The following is an 18,628-nucleotide window of genomic DNA, read 5'->3' as shown; positions in this document are numbered from 1 at the left end:
AGCTCATTGAGTCCAACCATAACCACAACTGCTCAGCCATGCTCCCAGGTTCCTCACCCAAATGGCTTTTAAACACCTCCGGGGGTGTTGACTTCACCACTTCCCTGGGCAGCCTGTTCCAGTGACCTGTGACCATTCTGCTGAAGCAATTTCCCCTGAGATCTAATCTAAACCTCCCCTGGTGCAACTGGAGACCACTTCCTCTCATCCTATCACTTGTTACCTGCAGAAGAGGCTGGCCTCCACCTTGCTCCAGCCTCTTTCCAGGGAGCTGCAGAGAGCAATGAGGTCTGCCCTCAGCCTCCAACTGGAATATCCCCAAAGCAGGACGGGGTCCCAGTCCCTGCACAGAGCTGCCTGGCAGGTCCCTCGTGCTGTTCAGCTGCTGTGCATCCCAGTGTGCAAGGAGTGTGTGTGGGGAATGCATGTGTGCAATGTAATTATCTTCCCCATCCCTCTCTGCTGCAGAGAGGTCATTTAGAGAGATGAAGATCTCCTCAGCCTCAGAACCCGTGGGTGCAGCTTGGCGTTCCCAGAGGCTGGCACATGTAGAGAAACTGCAGGTTCAAAGAGCTGGCAGAGCCCATGGCTTTGTTTGTAGAGTGGCAAAGACTGCAGCTCCACATTTACCTTAGATGGACTTGAGATTATCTTCCACACCTCCAGAGCCAGGCCTTTATGTTTGGCAATCTGCATACAGCTGCTGCAGAGCAAGCTGCCTGCCTGCAGCTGAGTTGTTGTATAAACAGCAGGAGAGGCTTTTCATGTAGGCTCATCTCAACTGCAATTTGTTTCCAGTTCTTTAAAGGCTGTAGCAACAACAGCCTCCCTCCCTCGAGCCTGGTTTCACTCTTTCAGCCACTCCAATGGTACTGACAGCACTGCTGGATTTCATTGGAACTGTTTGAAAGGCCCCAAGTCCCCCCAGGCAAAGGTGCCGAGGTGTCCAGGTCTCTGCTGAGAGCAGCAGGAGGGAAGATTTGCTTCTCCTCTGCTGCAGCTTCACTTGTGACAGGGCTGTTCTTTGCTCTCCCCCCAGGTGTGCTCTCCCTGCCTGCCTCCTTCAGCCCATACAACGATGGCTCTGTGGGCAGTGATGGAAGGGCTGATGCTTATGCTCAGCTGGAACTCCGAACTTTGGAGCAATCCCTCTTGGCAACTTGTGTTGGAAGCATCTCTGAGCTGAGTAAGTAATCACAGGTGGGCTTCATGGGGAAGCAGGAGAGGCAGTCCCTCTGCTGCTGAGGTCAGTGGCTGCTGGCAGTGTGAGCAGAGTTTTGGCTGGTGTTGGGTAAGATTTGGTTGCCTGGTGGCACTGGTAGTGAAAATCAGGTTGCTTTGTTAAACTGCTTTAGGTTTCCTTGGCCCCAGAGGTGCAGCAGCTGGGGCTGTTCAAGCCTTTAGGTGGTTATTGGCCTTAGTGCTGACAGAAGATGGACCTTGTACACAGAACCACAGAGTGGTGGGCACTGGAAGGGACCTCATCCAGCCCCAACACCCCTGCTAGAGCAGGATCACCTAGAGTAAATCACACAGGAACACATCCAGGTGGGTTTGGAGTGGGCTGGAGACTCCCCAGGCTCTCTGGGCAGCCTGCTCCAGACCTCTGCTGCTCTCCAAGGAGAGAATTCTTTACATTTATGTGGCACCTCCTGTGTTGCAGGCTGTGTCCACTGCCCCTTGTCCTCTCCCTGCACACCACTGAGAAGTGTCTGTCTCCATCTTCCTGGCACTCACCTTCAGCTGCTGCTCAGCATTCATGGGATCCCTGCCCAGGCCTTGCCTCCAGGCTAAGCAGACCCAGCTCTCGCAGCCTTCCCTCGAGGGGAGCTGCTCCACTGCTCTCTGCCATCTTTCACACACTTAGAGATTGTGGGCTGGAAGGGACCCTCAAAGCTCATCTTGTCCAACCCCTGCAGTCAGCAGGGACACCCCCAACTAGCTCAGGCTGCCCAGGGACACATTGAGTTTGATCTTGAGTGTCTCCAGGGACGGGGCCTCAACCACATCCCTGGGCAGCCTGGTCTGATATTTCAGCACCCTCACAGTGAAGGACTTTGTCCTAATGCCCAACCTACATCTACCTGCTCCAGTTCCAAACTGCTCAGATGCTTCTGGAGGTTTTCTTGTGCATTTGTGGAGTGCAGCAGTGGCACCTCCTTCAGACAGCAGAGAGAGTTCCCCCTCTTGGCACTTGGGCAGTGGAACTGAAGGGTGCTGGCAAGTCAGGGAGAAGCTTTCCAGTTCCTTCAAACACAAAAAGTGGAGGGGGAAAAAACTTCTGAGAGCACTTTGGTAACAAAAACTTGTTCATATCCTCCTTTTTTTAGTGCTGACCAAATGAAATGTTCCATTCCTAGCCCACTCTCAGAGCCCCTCTAAAGCAAACAAAACTGATTTGTGCTTTCCTGGTCTGCTTCCCCCTCGCAAGGTTTCTGCTGGCTTGGCTTTCTTAGCCTCCACCATCTGAATGCTAATGAAGCTCAGGGCCAGCAAGAAGCTTGTGGCTTTCACCATTTATTTTGCAACCTGCCTTCATTTGAGGTTTGCAGATTCCTTGAACACACCTCTATTTATTCTGGAACACAAGAGGACATTTGTAGCATGGGGCTGAGATGGAATACAGCTTCCTCTTTCTCTTCCCATGGCCCTGCTGTTGGCCAGCTTGGTCATTACATCTAGTGAATAGATCTCCTGATGCAGTTGCCTGCTTTTTTTTTTCCCCCACCTTTTTTTCCCCTCCTTTTTTAACTGCTGCTGCACATTGCCAGAGAAATGGAGAGGGTGAGTGTGCAGAGGAGAAGGAAGGTCATTCCCCACTGAAACCCTGAATTCCAGATGAATTTGTGCTCTAACTGCACAGAGGATCCACAACAGGCCTAAAATGGGTAGGTTCTGGAGAGTCAGGAGTCCCCTAGGGGAAAGGCAGAGGTGTTGGAAGGTTTTACTTCTGAAGTTAAGTCCTCAAAGTGAATGTCCTGTGCCACAAACGAGTGGCAAAGGCAGGCTTTCAGCGCTCTGCATCGCTGGCCTCCCTGCTGGCCACAGCTCCCTGGAAGGAGGTCGGGTTGAGGTGGGGGCTGGCCTCTTCTCCCTAGTCTCAGGTGATAGGAGGGGAGGAAACAGCCTGAAATTATGCCAGGGGAGGGTCAGGTTAGAGACTGGAAGAAATGGCTGCCCAGGGTGGCCACCATCCCTGGAGGTGTTGAAGAAACCTGTGGCCATGGCACTCTGGGCTGTGGTTTCCTGGCCATGGTAGTCTTGGACTCGATGGTCTTCAAAGTCTTTTCCAACTGAACCAATTCTGTGACTCTCTCAGGTCATGTTTGGACATGGAGGTTTCTTCCTGACCTGTTCAGCTGGAGGCTGTTTGGAAAACTTGCTGTTAGGTGAACTAAAAATAGCTTCCTAGGAATCCCAGCGTGAGGCACATGTCAGCTGATTTCGGGGCCATTTCTCAGGACCCACCTTTGTGATGGGGCAACTATTTCAGTTCCATCCTTTCCCAGTATTGTAACTGCAGGACACAATAGACTACGATTTCCTGTGAGGATTTTAGGGCACTGCAGAACATAAAGCAGCAGAGGATTGTCCCCAGGGAAAAACTAGATCCTAGCTGTGTGTAGTGATCCTTCAGCTCCCTGGTGTGGTAGCTGCACTGCTCCGAGGTGCAGTGTCTGAAGTCTTCATTGCCAAGCTCTTGAGTTGGAAATGCACCACAATAAAAGGAGAGTAAACAGGGTGTGCCCAAAGCAGGCTTCTTACACAAAGACCAGCTTGATGTGGCAGCAGAGCTGCTGTCTGCAGGCCCTTGCTCTGTGGACTTTCGAAACACCTGCAAGCAGACAATCCTGAGGAGAAACTGGGCAGTGCAGGTCAGGGGCCCCCAAGCCTAGTGCACCAGTACCCTGACACAGAGGCACTTTGGCTCAAATTCAAAGAGCAAGAGGACTGAGCAGCTCAGAAAGCTCCTGGATTGAACTTCTTAAAGGGCTCCTGGGAGAGTTTCTGGCCAGCTTGTGCCAGTTAGCATGCTGACTGTTGGCTTTTGAGTAGGAGAGCCAGGCAGTCTTGTGCTGGAGCAACCTGCAGCTGGGGTAAGGGGAGGGAAGCAGGCCCCTAAAAGAAGAGATTTCTCTACTGAACATATCATGCATTTGTCCCAGGTGCCTGGGCAGGAGGGTAGAACACCACAGCCCTGTTGGCATCTCCTGAGATGGTGCTGCTGGTGGGGAGAGTAAGGGACTCATGCTGGTGCTGCTGGGTGTGCCTTGTGAAAGCTGGGCTCCCAGCCTGGGCAGTGCACATTCCACACAGCTATCACAAAATTCCAGCATGGGGGGGTTGGAAGGGACCTCTGGAGTCCAACCCCCCCTGCTAAAGCAGGGCACCCACAGCAGCTTGCCCAGGAGCACAATGGCCAGGGGCAGTTGGAAGCTCTCCATAGAAAGAGACTCCACAACCTCTTTGGGAAGCCTGCTCCAGGGCTCCACTACCCTCCCACCAAAGAAGTTTTTCCTTATGTTCAGGTGGGACCTCCTGGGTTCCAGTTTGCTCCCACTGCCCCTTGTCCTGTCACTGGGCACAAGAGTTTGGCCCCATCCTCTTGCCCCCCACCCTCTGGCTCTGGCTGAGCATTGATCTGATCCCCTCTGGGGCTGCTCTTCTCCAGGCTCAACAGCCTCAGGTCCCTCAGCCTTTCCTCCTCACAGAGATGCTCCAGGCCTCTCAGCAGCTTTGGAGCCTCTACTGGACTCTCTCCAGCAGTTCCCTGTCCCTCTGGATCTGGGGAGCCCAGAGCTGGGCGCAGTGCTCCAGCTGTGCTATCAGTAGGTTTTGTAGGCAGCCAGAAGCTGGTGTGTGTGGCTGGCAAGAGGAGAAACCCAGCAGCAGAGTAGGATGGAAAAATGGCTGTTAAACTGTTCTGAATGTGTGGTTAGTGAGAGAAGTTTCACTCCATGCTTTGGAGCCAGGAGCTTGTCCTTTGAAAGAAAGTTCTGTTTGCTGGAGGCTAACCTGCAGGGTGCAGGCCGGGGACAGCTTCTGGCTCTTTGGAGGCAAAGGATGGTGTGCACACACAGAAGACATTCCTCTCAGCTGCAAGAGCTGATGTTTAGCTCAGAAAAGCATAGCTGAGGGGGCTGTGGCTGAGCAGTAAAGAGATGCTTTTGCCTTTCCTCTCTGTGCAGGCGACTTGGTGTCGCGAGCCATGCACCACATGCAGTGCCTGAACACCATCCGCCCGGGCATGAGCCCCCTCCGGCAGCCCCGGCAGCAGCAGCCCATCTCCTGGTCTCCTGATGCTCTCCACACCCTCTACTACTTCCTACGCTGTCCTCAGATGGAGTCCATGGAGAACCCCAACCTCGACCCTCCGCGAATGACCCTGAGCAACGAGCGGTGAGTCGCTGGCGCAGCCCTGGGAGCTGGGGGAGGGCTCAGCCGAGCAGCTCTGCCTCTGCTGAGTGGCTACGTGTGCCTGGGCAGCTCTGGGGGCTGCTACCTGTCAGCCAGAGCTGTTCCTGCAGCCAGGCCAGGCTCTGTGGTCAGCAGTGCCAAGTGTATGAAGCCTTGGAAGGGGGACTGGAAAGGGAGCTGTTTTTTCGTGCAGTCTTTCCGAGCGAGGCAGAGTCCTGCCGCTGCCAGCAGGGCTTGGCCAGAGGGGCTGCCAAAAGTACATGTGGCTGCCTCGAGCAGTTAGAGACCTCACCAAAGGAAATGTTACTCTCTGAATAGCACCAATTAACAGTTGTCAGCCTGCTCAGGACAAGCAGCCTTGTTTGCTGTGCAGAGGTCTGGATCATCCTTCTGAAGGGTGACTTGAGTCGATGCTGTGTGTCTGGTGTAGGAAGCAAACACCTCCAGGGAGAAGGCAGTGGGTCCCCCTGCCTTCTGCCAGTGCCAGAACTGACTCTGAAAGCAGGCTCCATTGTTACAGTGGACAGAAACTTTCCAGGGGGATGTTTTTTTCTGTTGGAAACCACCCTGGTTTCCTTCCTACCCAGCTCCCTGGCAGTCCACCTGACGGGCTGGTGGCAGCGGGGAGCTGAGGGACCCTCAGAGCCCCATCCACAGCTGGAGTTCCTGGACAGGTCAGGCAGCTTCTGCTCTCCAGCTTCTCAGCTCAAAGGCAGACTGAGAGCTGGTTGCCTTGCAGTTGCATCCTGCCTCTCCAGGCTTCTTAGCTTTCCCAGTTTGAAATGCACAGCCAGTCTCACATTCAGGTCAGAAATCAGGCCCAGGTTGGGTATTGGACAACTTTCTTTCCAGAGAGGCTTCTCAGGCATTGGAACAGGCTGCCCAGGGAGGTGGTTCAGTCACCACCCCTGGAGGGGTTGAGAAGATGCATGGATGTGGTGCTCTTGGACATGCTGTAGAGATAGTGGCACAGTAGTAGTGCTGGGGGTGTGAGCAGTTGGACTGGATGATCTCAAAGGCCTCTCCCAACCTCAACAGCTCCATGAAGTCAGTGAAGCTGAATAAGCTCAGGGTAGGAAGAGAGGTAGCTGCATAACCCAGAGCCCTTTTGGGATCACTGATCTTCATCAAATACCTGGAGCAGGGTGGTTTGGTTTGTTTCATGTTTGCTCACTGTGCAGAGAGAGTTCTTGTGAGTGAGGCCAGCCTCTGGGAAGCTGGGCCAGCACTCCCCACAGCCCTACAGCTGAAGCTGCTGAATTGCTCCTCTCTCAGAGCTGCAGATGAAGCCCTTCTGTGCTGAGCTCTTTTCAGAGCTCTCAGTGTGATGATGTTGCTGCAGCTACTTGTTTTGTACACTGAGGATAACAAATGAGTTAAATCAGGAGTGCAGCTTTCTCTCCAGTTGCTCCCAAACAATGCTTTTCACATGGTTCACTGGAGTGGTTTTGGAATGCAGGCTGCAACTCTGTTTTGTTTGCAAATCCTCCCTAGATCCTGCAGCAGCTGGTGTAAGGGAAATTTCTGCCATTCTTGGTGTTCTGACCAGCACTTAGCTGTAAAGGAAATTAAAGAGAGTATATTAAAATGGAGCAAAACCTGACATCAGAGGGAAAACAGAACCTGGGGACTGTCAGGTTAAACAGGCTGCCCAGAGAGGTGGTGGGGTCTCCTTCTGGAGACTTTCAACCCCATCTGGATGTGTTCTGTGTGACCTGTGCTGGACTCTCTGCTCCTGCTCTGGCAGGGGGCTTGGACTCAGTGATCTCCTGAGGTCCCTTCCAATCCCTAACATCCTCTGACCCTGTGAATTGGCTCTGAAAGTTTGTGAAACCTGGAAATGAAGCAAATACTGCCCAGTAGAGCAGAAATGAACACCCACCCCTGCCTTTCATTTGCCCCAAGGTAAGGATTGTGTGAGTCTGGCTGTACTGACCTCTGTGCACTGCACTTAGCATGGCCAGTTGGGTCCCTATTGCCAGCAGCACTTTAGACAAGAGAGAGTTTATCTTTTCACAGCTTAAGAGGAGAGATGGTTGAGGCTGTGTGTGGGAAGCTGGACTCGTGGCATGAGGGATGAGGACATTGATTGACCTAATGTGACTTGGAAAGGCTTTGCAGCTCAGTTCTTTTATTCTCTCCTGAGCTGCACTCAATCAGCTGCAGATCCCACACTGCTCTTTTGTGTGTGTTTGCTCTCTCTGGAGCACCCTTGTCATGTGCACTGCCATCCCACTTCGTGTGCAGCTGAGAAAATCTGGGTCACCAGCAAGGGCAGCAGTGCTGACCTGTGCCGCAGTCCCTAGGCTCCTGTGGGAGCAGTGATTGCACTCTTGCACAGCACCCTGCACCTGGGCAAGGAGAGGCTGAGAGCTGCAGTCCTTTAGTCTGTCTAGAGCCCTGGCAACCTTCTGTCCTTGCCTGGCTTGCTGTCTGTGAGCTTCCTGGATGTCACCCCTGCAGAGTGCTGTGCAAATCAACACAGTGTGGGGTCTGGGTGGTCTTCAGGCGGGAAAGCAACATAGTCCTGGCCCCGTGTGTGCTGCAGGGCTTCATGTGCCATAAAGAGCTTTGACAAACCTCCCTGAGCTTCTCAGCTTAGCCTGCAGCAGACTGTGCAAGGTGTGGAAACACACAGCCTGCACCACTGCAGGTAGGTGTGCAGGGCACCCTGCTGAGCAGAGCCAGCTTAAACTCCTGTCAGCTCTCTGCCTCATCCATGCTCTGCACCTTGGCTGCTGCAGACTTGAGGTGAGTCAAGCTGTCCTGCAGGGATGGAGTGGATGCAGTGCTCTCCAGAGCTTGCAGAGAGACCTTTCTGTTCTGGCCCCTAGCAAGCAAATGGTTTGGGATAGCAATAGACTGAAACTCCAGGAAGTTTGTGGGTTGGTTGTAGCTGGTTCTGGCACTTCCCTCCAGGTAAAGGCACTGAAGCAGCAGAAGAGGAGGCAGAATTAGAGAGCAAGCAGAGAGGCATTTTAGCCACAAGAGATGAAACTCTTCCCCAAGGAATGCAGTTGCTGGCTGTTTGGCCAAGCCAGGACCCACTTGGAACCCCCAGATGATCTTATTTACTGCATGGACAGTAAACCATCTGCTCTGTTGTGTCAAACAGGCCACCTGAGGAAGTGTTTTGCAAACAGAGTGCCACTTGTGCAAGACTTTGGCAGAGGAACTAGAGCCCGAGGTGAGAGCAAGCTGCTGAGGACACACCTGAGCCGCCTGGGGGTGGGAGCCTGTCTGTGTCATCAGACAGCACATCTGCCTGGGCTGCTGCAGGAAAGGCTCTCTGCTGGCTAGTCAGACTCCTGGAGTTTCTCAGAGATCACTGTATGGTGTCAGGGGTCAGACAGTGTGGTTTGGGACCACAGAGAGCGAGCAGACACGTGGTACTCCCCCTCTCTGGGCTGGCCTTCTGCTCTGGGGTTTCTTCCCAGTGCTTGTGTCAAGCCGGCCGAGCTTGGGAGCACTCCACAGGGTGAGATCATGTCCCAGAGCAGCAGAGCACGTTTGCTGCAGCTCTTAGGGATGCTGTGATGTGAGAAGGGCCATCCAAGGGTAAATGAAGCTGCTCCATCACATTTCCCCAAGCAGAGTGTAAAGGTTTTCTCTTCTTTTTGATGGTGTCAAGGCAAGAGCGCTCTGCCGGTGGGACTCAGCTCCCCACAGAGCACAGCTCAGCTCCCTGCAGGGGTGTCACTCTACAGCTGGGTGGACCACTCTGCCCTTGGTTAACCAGCACAACATTGCCTGCCCTCAGCCCATCTCTCTTTGGTTCTGTAGCAAAGTGTGTAGGGTCCCATGCCTAAGGACAGGCAAAAAAGAGTTGGATCCTGGTTCCTTGTGTAGCTGAGCAGTGTGCCTTTGGCTGGCTGAGCTTCCTCCTCCTCTGCTACCTTCTTTAAAACCCTACCCATGGTCTTGGTCTGGTGTTGAATCTTGGTCTGTAGAATGTTCTAAATGTAATTCTGGGCTTGGGGTTGGAAGGGACTTCAGGAGATCATTAAGTCCAACCCCCTGCCAGAGCAGGAGCAGAGAATCCAGCACAGGGCACACAGAACACATCCAGATGGGGCTGGAAAGGCTCCAGAGAAGGAGACTCCACAACCTCTCTGGGCAGCCTGCTCCAGGGCTCTGAGAGCCTCACAGTGCAGAAGTTCCTCCTCATGCTGGGGTGGAACCTCCTGTGCTGGAGTTCATATCCACTGCCCTTCACCCTCTGACTCCCCTGCATCTGACCATGTCAGACCTTTCTGACCTGTCCATGTGCCCAGGTTCACACACTGGCTGAGCTTGCTGGTGCATCATCTGATTTCCAAATGTCAGTCAGGATAAAACAATTCACATCAGCAGAAGCACACAGCCTGTGCCCATCTGACTGTCAGGAAAGATCCAGGAAAATGCTGCTGGAATCCCAGAGGTGATGTCAGCTTTGTCAGCTGCCAGCAGCAGAGTTTGGGCTAGCCCAATCTGAGGGACATTCAGAGTTCTGCAGCTGGAAAAGCTGTGGACACTGCAACAGGGCAAGGGCCACCAGTGAGCCACATTGTAAAGAAGAGAGAGGTTCATTCTGTTTTCTAGCACCTAGAACCTTGCTTCAGGTTTGCCACCTCTCTAGAGGACTTTGTGGTGACTGCAATCCAACCTGGGCTGTCTCAGTTTCTCCCTTGTCACAGGAAAGCCTTCAGAGGCTGCTGCTGCTCCTTCTGCTTGCAGCTGGATGGCTCTTACCTACCAAGTGAACTTTGGGGGGGACCCAAGGGGCCTGGAGGTGTTGCTACTCTCATGACACCTGTTACCTCCCATGGCCCAGGGCCTGTGGATAAGCATCCAAACCATATTCTTCAGGAGGTTCTGGAAATGGATTAGTGCCTGCTTGCTTGTGCCACATGAGCTGGGCTGCAGGAGGGTGGAGCTGGGCTCTCCACTTGGGTTTTCTCCCTGTGGACCATTTCCAGCAATGCCTGCTCTGAAAGATTCTTTATTGGGGAAGGATGAAAAGTGCCTCTGACATTGCCAGGAGAGAAGATTGTAGCCCTTCCCTGCCATTTCTGAGTGGCTCAAATGCTGTGTTCTGCTCCTGGCTGAGCTATTGATTTCAATGCTCATTGGCTGGAGAACTTTGTGTTTTTGGTCTTGGATTGTACAATGCAAATTAACTCTGGCTAGAGTGGAAACCAGGCATGGAGCTAAATTAATAGCTCCTGATGCAGTGTTAGAATCCTCTCCAAACATCCCTGGGTTCAGTTGTGACCAAGTTTGATTCCTGGCTTGCTTTGCTCTTAGCTTCAAACTCATTCATGCCCAGACCAGACTGAGCAGCACAATGGCCTCCAGACCCTACTCTGTTATCACTCACTGTGAAGTTCAGTGTGTCCTCAGATACATCAGAGGCAAACTACTGACTTCTGCTGAGGGAAAACCACTCTCCAAGGTGTTTCTCATCTGCTTTCCTGCAGTGCTGCTTTCCAGAGCCTTCTGGCAGTCTCCCTAGCAAGAACTTTGCTGTGGTTAGAATCACAGAACTGTTTGTGTTGGAAAAGACCTCTAAGATCATTGAGTCCAGCCATCAATCTAACACCACTGTGGCCTCTGGACCCTGTCCTTCAGTGCAGTGGCCGCAGGTGTTCACCTTCAGGCAGCACTGCACCACCTCCCTGGGCAGCCTCTTCCAATCCTGACCACTCTTGCAGCAAAGAAGGTTTTTTCCAGCCTGACCCTGCCCTGGCACAATTTCAGGCCATTTCCCCTGGGTCTGTCACCTGATACTAGGGAGAAGAGACCAACCCCCACCTCGCTGCAACCTTCCTTCAGAGCCTTCTGTGCTGTGGCTGTTTCTGAAGCCCCAGGGACCACCTCCTCACCACAGGCTTTGAAGAAGCATTGCTTTAGTTTTATTTAGTACCTTCTGACTTGATTCATCATTAGGAGCCATCAGAGCCTTCAGCTCTCTCCCTCACCCTTAGCTGCTTTCTTCTCCCACCTTCAGAAAACACCTGGCACAAATAAATGTTCCTTCTGGAGCTGCTTGAGACAGGAGGAGGTCAGTTCTGTGGGTCAAGTGTCTGCAGCAGTATCAGGTCAGGTTAAAGCCAATGCTAACATCCCAGTTATGAGTGGGAACTGTCTCCAGCAAATCCTGCTCTGTGTTGCATGGGCATCCAACTGGCAGGGAGAGAAGGCAAGTCAGGAATAACCTGCAGAGCCTGCTGCCTGTGTTTGCTGGAGCTCCATCCTCAGCATCACCACGGAGAGAACATCTCTGAGAGGGATTGCTGCTCTCAGAGCTGCCTGAGGCTTTGCAGGGCAAATCTCTTCTCCAGATGGATGTTTCCAGACTCACTGATCTGTCATGAGGCTTTTTCCCTCCCCTCTGCTCCTTTTTAACTGCAGGTTTATGGAATTTTATGAAGTGCAATAGCTACATCATTGTCTGTCTTTTAGATTTATCTGTGGCCTAGCCTTTGGTAATTCAGATTTAATGTATTTATGTCTGAATTCTGGTATTTTACAGCCCTGGCTCATTGTTACCAGGCTGCATCAGGCACAGAACTCGATACACTTAGTTCCATGAGCTGTCCCTTTGAAGAGGTCTGCAGTAAAGTAAGCTCTGAGACCTCTTGTCTGAGAGATTTTAGTACCTCTCATTTTGTCTACAGCTGCCTGACCAGTCAGGAGTAGGCAGGAATAATAAATTAGGCCCTGATTAATTTACCTTGGGAGAGAAGAATGCTCTGATCATGCCCTGATGTTTAGCTGGACTGAAATCCACTCAGAAGAGCCCTGAAGTCAGCAAGGTGGTTACAGAGAGATGTGGCAGTGAGCGTGTTCCAGTCCCAGCCCCATGCAGTAGCTCCACTGGCTGTGGTGGTGGTGTTGGTTTTTCCCCACCCAGAGCTGCTTTGATATAAATACACTGATTAAATGTGGGGCAAGAGAAGGAAGCCTTACACTGAACTGTGCCATTATGGCACTGCTTATTCAGAGTGGACATGAAAAGGGCCACGAGGATGAGCAGAGGGCTGGAGCTGCTCTCCTCTGAAGGCAGACTGAGAGCTGGGGTTGTTCAGTCTGGAGAGGAGACCTTACTGTGGCCTTCCAGGATCTGAAGGGGGCTGCAAGAAAGCTGGGGAGGGACTTTCAGGATGTCAGGTAGTGATGGAGCAAAACTAGAAGTGGGGAGATTGAGATTGGATGTTAGGAAGAAGTTGTTCCCCAGGAGGGTGGTGAGAGCCTGGCACAGGCTGCCCAGGGAGGTGGTGGAAGCCTCCTGCCTGGAGGAGTTTGCAGCCAGGCTGGATGTGGCTGTGAGCAACCTGCTGTGGTGTGAGGTGTCCCTGGCCATGGCAGGGGGTTGGAACTGGCTGATCCTTGAGGTCTTTTCCAACCCTGACAAGTCTATGAAACAAAAATGCGTCCTTCTTTGTTTGCTGTTGGTGAAAGCTGTTGGTGGAGTTATTAGAAGAAGGCCATAAGCAGAGATCAGTTTCCCCTCACCAGCACTAAGGAGAGGAGTTGTTACCATGGTGGTTTTTGCCTGTTTCAGACTTCAACAAGTTAATCTCAGACCTAGCTGTGATTCTGAGGTGCTTCCAGGGAAGCTGGAGTGCCTGGCTGTATGTCAGAGGCCAATCAGCTGTTTCAAGCTCTGATTAAAATTAACTGTTCACAGAATCAGAGAATTGTTTGGGTTGGAGGAGACCTCTAAGATCCCAAGTCCAACACTTCTGACTCACCACTAAGCCTTGTTTAAGAAGCACATGGAGATGACACTCTGGGATGTGGTTTAGGCCATGGTGGTCTTAGGCTGATGCTTGGATCTCAGGGATCTTTCCCAGCTGAAACAGCTCTGGGAGTCTGCAGCCCTGAGCAATTCCCTGCAGTGCTGCTGCAGGCCCTGGGCAGGGTGATGCTTATGCTGAGCCCATACTCACTAGCTGCATCTGGAACATTATCACAGTTCTGAGAATACCTGACATTCAGCAGGAGACCCCAGGGCCTTTAGCACACTCTGGTGAGCAGCTTTCACCTTCCCTCCTCTGCATGGTGACATCTCAGCTCATTTCTCAGCAGTGCCATCCAGCCATAAGAGCCAGTGACACTCAAACTACTGACTTGTTCACAGAGGCAGGGCCTGGCTTGTGGGACTCCTCTGCATGTGCTGCTGGCATCCTAAATGAAAGCCTGCAGGGAAATCCAGGGTGGAAGGTTTAACACTCTGAGCACACCAAAGCATTGGGCATCTGAAGGGAATTAACCCCAAGTCCCATGAAGGTCAGTAGATCCTTTGGGCTTCCTGGACATGCTCCTGCCTCTGCCTGCCACCATCTCTTGAGGCATCCCCAAGTGTCCTTATTCTTGTTTAATTGTTCATTTCTTTATAGTTTAAAGATTGCACTGATTGGAATGTGAGGGATGACCTTGGCAGTGGGGAAGGGAATTAATTGCAGACCCTGAGGAGTGAATTCATCCAACTGCTGAAGCAGGCAATTCAGGCTACCCTGACTGAGATTATTTTCATCCCCCAGCTCTCTTTTATGTTGTTTGTATAAACAAAGTGCATCTCACACCTGGGACAGACTGGCCTGGCTTCATACTGCTGGCTGCAAGCAGTTTGTAGTGTTACTGGAGTGCATCCAAAGGAGTTTCTGATCTTTGTGTACCAGAGCAGGGCTGTGGTGCAAACAGATTGTTTAAATCCTCTGCAGAACCGAGAGTCACTCAACATGGAACAGCACAGAGCAGACTTCATGGAGGGTAAAGAGGCTGCAGCAGCCCTGACAGCTCCTGGGTCCCTGCACAACCTGCTCTAGTTGCAGAGGTCTCTGCTGACTGCAGGGAGATGGCACTGGGTGACCTTTCAAGGTCCTTTCCAACACAAACCAATCTGTGCCCATGGCAGGAGGGTTGGAACTGGATGATCCTTGAGGTCCCATCCAGCCCTAACGATTCTGTGGTTCAGGCAGGCAGGAGCTGGTCCTGAGTGCCCACCTAGAGAAGTCCTAAGTGCTGTAACAGCCTTTGTCCTGTCAGTTACAAACCACTTGTTTGGAAGCCAGAGTTTTCTGCTTGCCCAGGCATTCTGACCCTGGAGCTTGCTGGAAATCCCCAGAGAGTCTCTGAGCTCAGCCAGTTCTGGTGAGTGTGCCCTGCCTTCAGCAGTGTTTGGAAACTACCTTGCCTGGTGATCCTTGCCTGTCTGGTGTAGTGATGGAGAGATGACAGCTACTGTGCCTGGCTCTGTGTCCTGCCACCCTGCAATCACTGCAACTGCAGCCACAGTCATTACCTGCTGTGAGGTAGTCTGTGAGAAGTGCTTGGCTTCTGCTCTTCACTTCCATCTGTTCAAACAAAAACCATTAAAAAAGAAGGTGAAAGAAAGAGAGAAAGCAAGCAAGGGCAGACCTGGCAGGGAGCTCTGCTGCTTTCTCAGGGCTGCTGCGAGCTGAAATCCCCAGTGCCTGCCGGCACCCTTTGTGGTGTTTGTTGTTGGCTGTTCCATGATGAGGGCTCAGCAGCAAGCTAGCATCCAACATGAACAAGAAGTCATTCAGGGAAACTTAAACCCAAGCTGCTGGAGCAGGTGTCACTGAAGAGGCTTTCTAGAACCAGACATGAGTGAGGCAGTGTCTCCTGCCTTCCTTTTCTACCTGAGAATCGAAACTTCTCTACCTGCCTGGCCTGTCTGTTGTCATTGGCCATCAAAGCATTGCAGCATGGTGGGGGCTGGAAGAGTGGAGCCTGTTCCAGGGCTCCAGCACTGACAAAGCAAAGAAGTTTCTCCCTAAGCTCAGCTCACCTTGCTGTGTTCTATTCTGTACCTATTGTCTCTTGGCCTATCAAGGGCTGCCACTGGCCCAGCCCCATCCTCTTGCCTCCCACAGGTCCTTCAGCTCTGGCTGAGCATTGATCAGATCCTCTCTCAGGCTGCTCTTCCCCAGGCTAAACAGCCCCAGGGCTCTCAGCCTTTCTTCACAGGAGAGATGCTCCAGGCTTCTGATCATCCTCATAGTCCCCACTGGACTCTGCAGTAGCTCCCTGGCACTCTTCAACTGGGGACCCCAGCACTGGCTGCAGTACTCCAGGGGCAGCCTCACTAGGGGCTGTGGGGCTCTTGTCTCCTTTTCTTCAGCCTGTCTCCATTCCCCCCCCACTTGTCCTAGGCTTAGACCCTTGAAGGTAGTACTGTGACACCAACAGAGTGCTCCTGCAGCTGACAGAAGTGAAGAGCAGTGAGTGTGGATGGAAGGCTCTGAGCAGGTTGCAGAGGGTGATGATGGTGACAGCCACTGAGTTTCTTCTTTCTCAGCAGTTGCTGAGCATTCCAAGTGGAGTCAATATATTTCCTCTGGGAGTGAGTGCAGCCCTTCCCTGGCAGGACCTGCCTGCTTCCTGAGGAAGGGGCTTGCTGCTGCTCTAACGGAGCCTCTCTGACTGAAGGCTTTTTGCTGTGCAGCAGCCAGGGCTGGCAGGTTGTGGGGGGTTTGCTCTTACTGTTCCTGACATCTTTCTACCAGAGGGGGCTAAGAGCTCAGCTCTTCTGCAAAGTAAATATTTCTGGGTATAATTTATGGTAATAGCAACAATTTCTTTCTCTTTGACCCTGTGGAGATTAGAGCTAAGCTTTCCCTGGGGTATGCCAGCTCCTCGGGCTCTGCTTCGCTTCCTTTTTGAAGGAGAACCTTGCAGTCTGCACCTCCTCATCCTACAACCACCTGAGCCCAGGCGCTGCCATGACCTGGTGGCCACTTCTGGCCCTACCCCCTGCTGTTTGCATCCTGCTTTTACAGCCAGTGCTGAACTGGCTCTTTTAAAAAGCATGTCTGCTCTGCAAGACAAATCCTATTCAAATGAGTTGCATGTCTGAGCTGATTCAGCTTTGTGGATGCTTCTGGGGCTGAGCAACCCTGTGCTGATACCCTGCATGCTGGTCTAACGTGTTTGATAGAGAGGGAAGAGACCAAGGGGTGTTTGGCTCCTGCTGTTTGTCAGTGCACAGCTGGAGGGATGCTGCTGCAAGTGGCAGTTTCGGTCTGGAGTCACTGGGAACTTCAGTTCCACTAAGAGATTCCACTCCAGCTCTTTCTTCCATGGGTCAGAAAGTATCTCCTGAGGGCTAGAGACCAGAGAGGGGAGACAGAAGCTCTAAGTTTTTATGGCTAGGCTTGCTGGAAAACTCTCTGCTACTGTAAGGGATGTGCTCAGCTATTCCTCACCTCTTCTGCTTCAGAAAGGCAAAAGTTCCTCTCAGAGAGGTGTGAGGTCCTTCTAAGCCCTTCAGAAGTGCTAGAATCTTTCAGCAGGGGAGGATGAGATGTCCATGGTGCAGTACTAGGAGAAGGTAGCTAGGCTGGTTGGGAGGAACATAAGCCCCTTAGCACGAACTGCTACCAGGAGTAATGCACTCTGCTTAGGATGTCTCAGTTGGAATGATGCTGCTCCAGCACCACTGAGTGATTCAGAGTGACCTTTGTGCAGCACTGCACTGTGCCAGGGAGGCAGTGCTCAGTTCCCCCTCCTGGCTGCCAAGCTCTTCAGCAGAGCTCTCTCTGAAGAGCTGATGTGATAGAACATAACAGAAGCAAATGTTCCTTAAGTGGCTTTCCATCTGTCCATCCCATTCTTCATGTAAGGAGCTCCAATGGGTTGGTTAAGTCACTTGGGAAATTCGTTTAGTCTGCTAAACCCTCTGTGCTGAGACACTCCAAATGCTCCCAGGTTCAGTAGCCAAATCACTGGGTCTGAGTGTACACAGAGGAAGAGCACTTGCCCCAGCCTGGAGCTGTGTTCTAGCCTGGGCTCTGTGCAGCTTTGTTAGTCAGGGCTCAGGGGAACCTGCTGCGGGGGAAGGCCCATGGAAATGAGTTCATGTCTCAATTGTGTTCTCTCCGTTTTCTCTGAGGCAGAACTCTGGGGAGGGAGGTGTTTGTGTACCATGTTTCATACATCTTTTGTTGGTGTGTCTCTTGATTCCTCTTCCTTGGTGTTTGGGAGCAGAGCACTGGCTGTGGGTCATGAGGAGTGTGGGGCAGATGAAGAGCTTTCGGTTCCACCTTTCTCACCCAGCTGAGAAAGCATAGTTGCAGATTGCACTTGGTGTGAGAGCTGAGGCATGCCTGACATTGGCCTTTCTAGGATCATTCCCTGGTGCCTGGCCAGTGAAGTCCACCTGTCAGAACCTGTGTGTTCCGTTCCCAGTGCTGCGAGGGTCAGCGATGTCCCTGGGTAAGACCACTGCTGTCGGGGACAGTGGGGGAAGCATCAAGAGAGTTTGAAATCAGATTTCCCAATATTGAACCCAAAATGGAAGAGGGAGGGCATTGCCAGTCTGGCACAGGAGTTGTTCTCTTCGATCCAGGACACAGCTGCTGCTCACACCTCTCATATCTCTACACTTACACTGATTTGTTTGCTTATCTAAGGCAAAATGCCAACAGATGACTCCTGCTCCCCACTCAGAGCCAGAAAGGCATCCATTCCCCACTGCTACCAAGCACCTCTGGGTGAGCCAGGACACTCTCCTCAGTATTGCAAGACCATAACTGAGGGACAAAGCAGCAGCTCCTCAAAGGCACAGATGGAATCTGCTCCTGAGCAGGTGGCCATTAGGACAAGAGCTGTTCTCTTGCAGGCTGCTCATGAAACCCGTGCCACAGCGGCATCCCTTCCATCCCACGGTGATGTGCCTCCTCCTTAAGGACAGAATGTGTCTTACCTGGCACTGGGACAGAGAGAAGGCTGCTGCCTCTTCATTCACAAATGATGCACTCTGTGGCCTCAACTGCCTTTTATTCAAGAAGAGGACTTTTAACTGTTGGCTGTTTGGGGGACCTTCTGCAGCAGCCAGAGCCGTGGGTTGTGTAATTACCCTCCTGGGTGGAGGCAGTGCCTGATTTTAGTGCACACATCACACTACCTAAGGCAGCTCCAGCCCCAGCTCTTTTCATTGGCAGGTATTGCTGTGTTCCTCCTGCCCTCATGCTGAATTAGCTTCTGGAGCTTCCCAGATTCCAAAAGCTGACTTAGATTGTCTGTAGGGAAACACTGAGGTTGGCACCAGGCAAGAGTGATGCTGCAAGAGGACCATGCTCACAGCAGCCTGATGTGGCATGGCACAGAGGTGCTGACATCACTCCAGCCACCCAGAAATGGAAACTCCATCCCATTTTTCTTGTAGTCCCCAAAAGGAAAGAAGCCTCTTCTGACCTTG

The 18,628-nt window shown here is 52.3% G+C and overlaps 1 protein-coding gene across 1 annotated transcript in view; it reads left to right on the top strand.

Annotated features, from left to right (window-relative positions):
* ABTB2 (ankyrin repeat and BTB domain containing 2) overlaps positions 1 to 18,628 on the top strand; it is a 117,702-nt gene that overhangs the window by 67,577 nt on the left and 31,497 nt on the right. The window contains exons 2-3 of the mRNA XM_068148446.1: positions 1,040 to 1,186; positions 5,190 to 5,400. Of these exons, the coding sequence (XP_068004547.1) occupies positions 1,040 to 1,186; positions 5,190 to 5,400 (358 nt within the window). The remainder of the gene's footprint in view (positions 1 to 1,039; positions 1,187 to 5,189; positions 5,401 to 18,628) is intronic.

The sequence above is a fragment of the Melanerpes formicivorus genome, unplaced genomic scaffold (genome assembly GCF_026170545.1).
Source record: "Melanerpes formicivorus ecotype bairdi unplaced genomic scaffold, bMelFor1.0.p_v2 SCAF_16, whole genome shotgun sequence".
Lineage (NCBI taxonomy): Eukaryota > Metazoa > Chordata > Aves > Piciformes > Picidae > Melanerpes > Melanerpes formicivorus.
The sequence above is the reverse complement of the archived record's forward strand: the minus strand, read 5'-3'. Positions and strand labels throughout refer to the sequence as shown.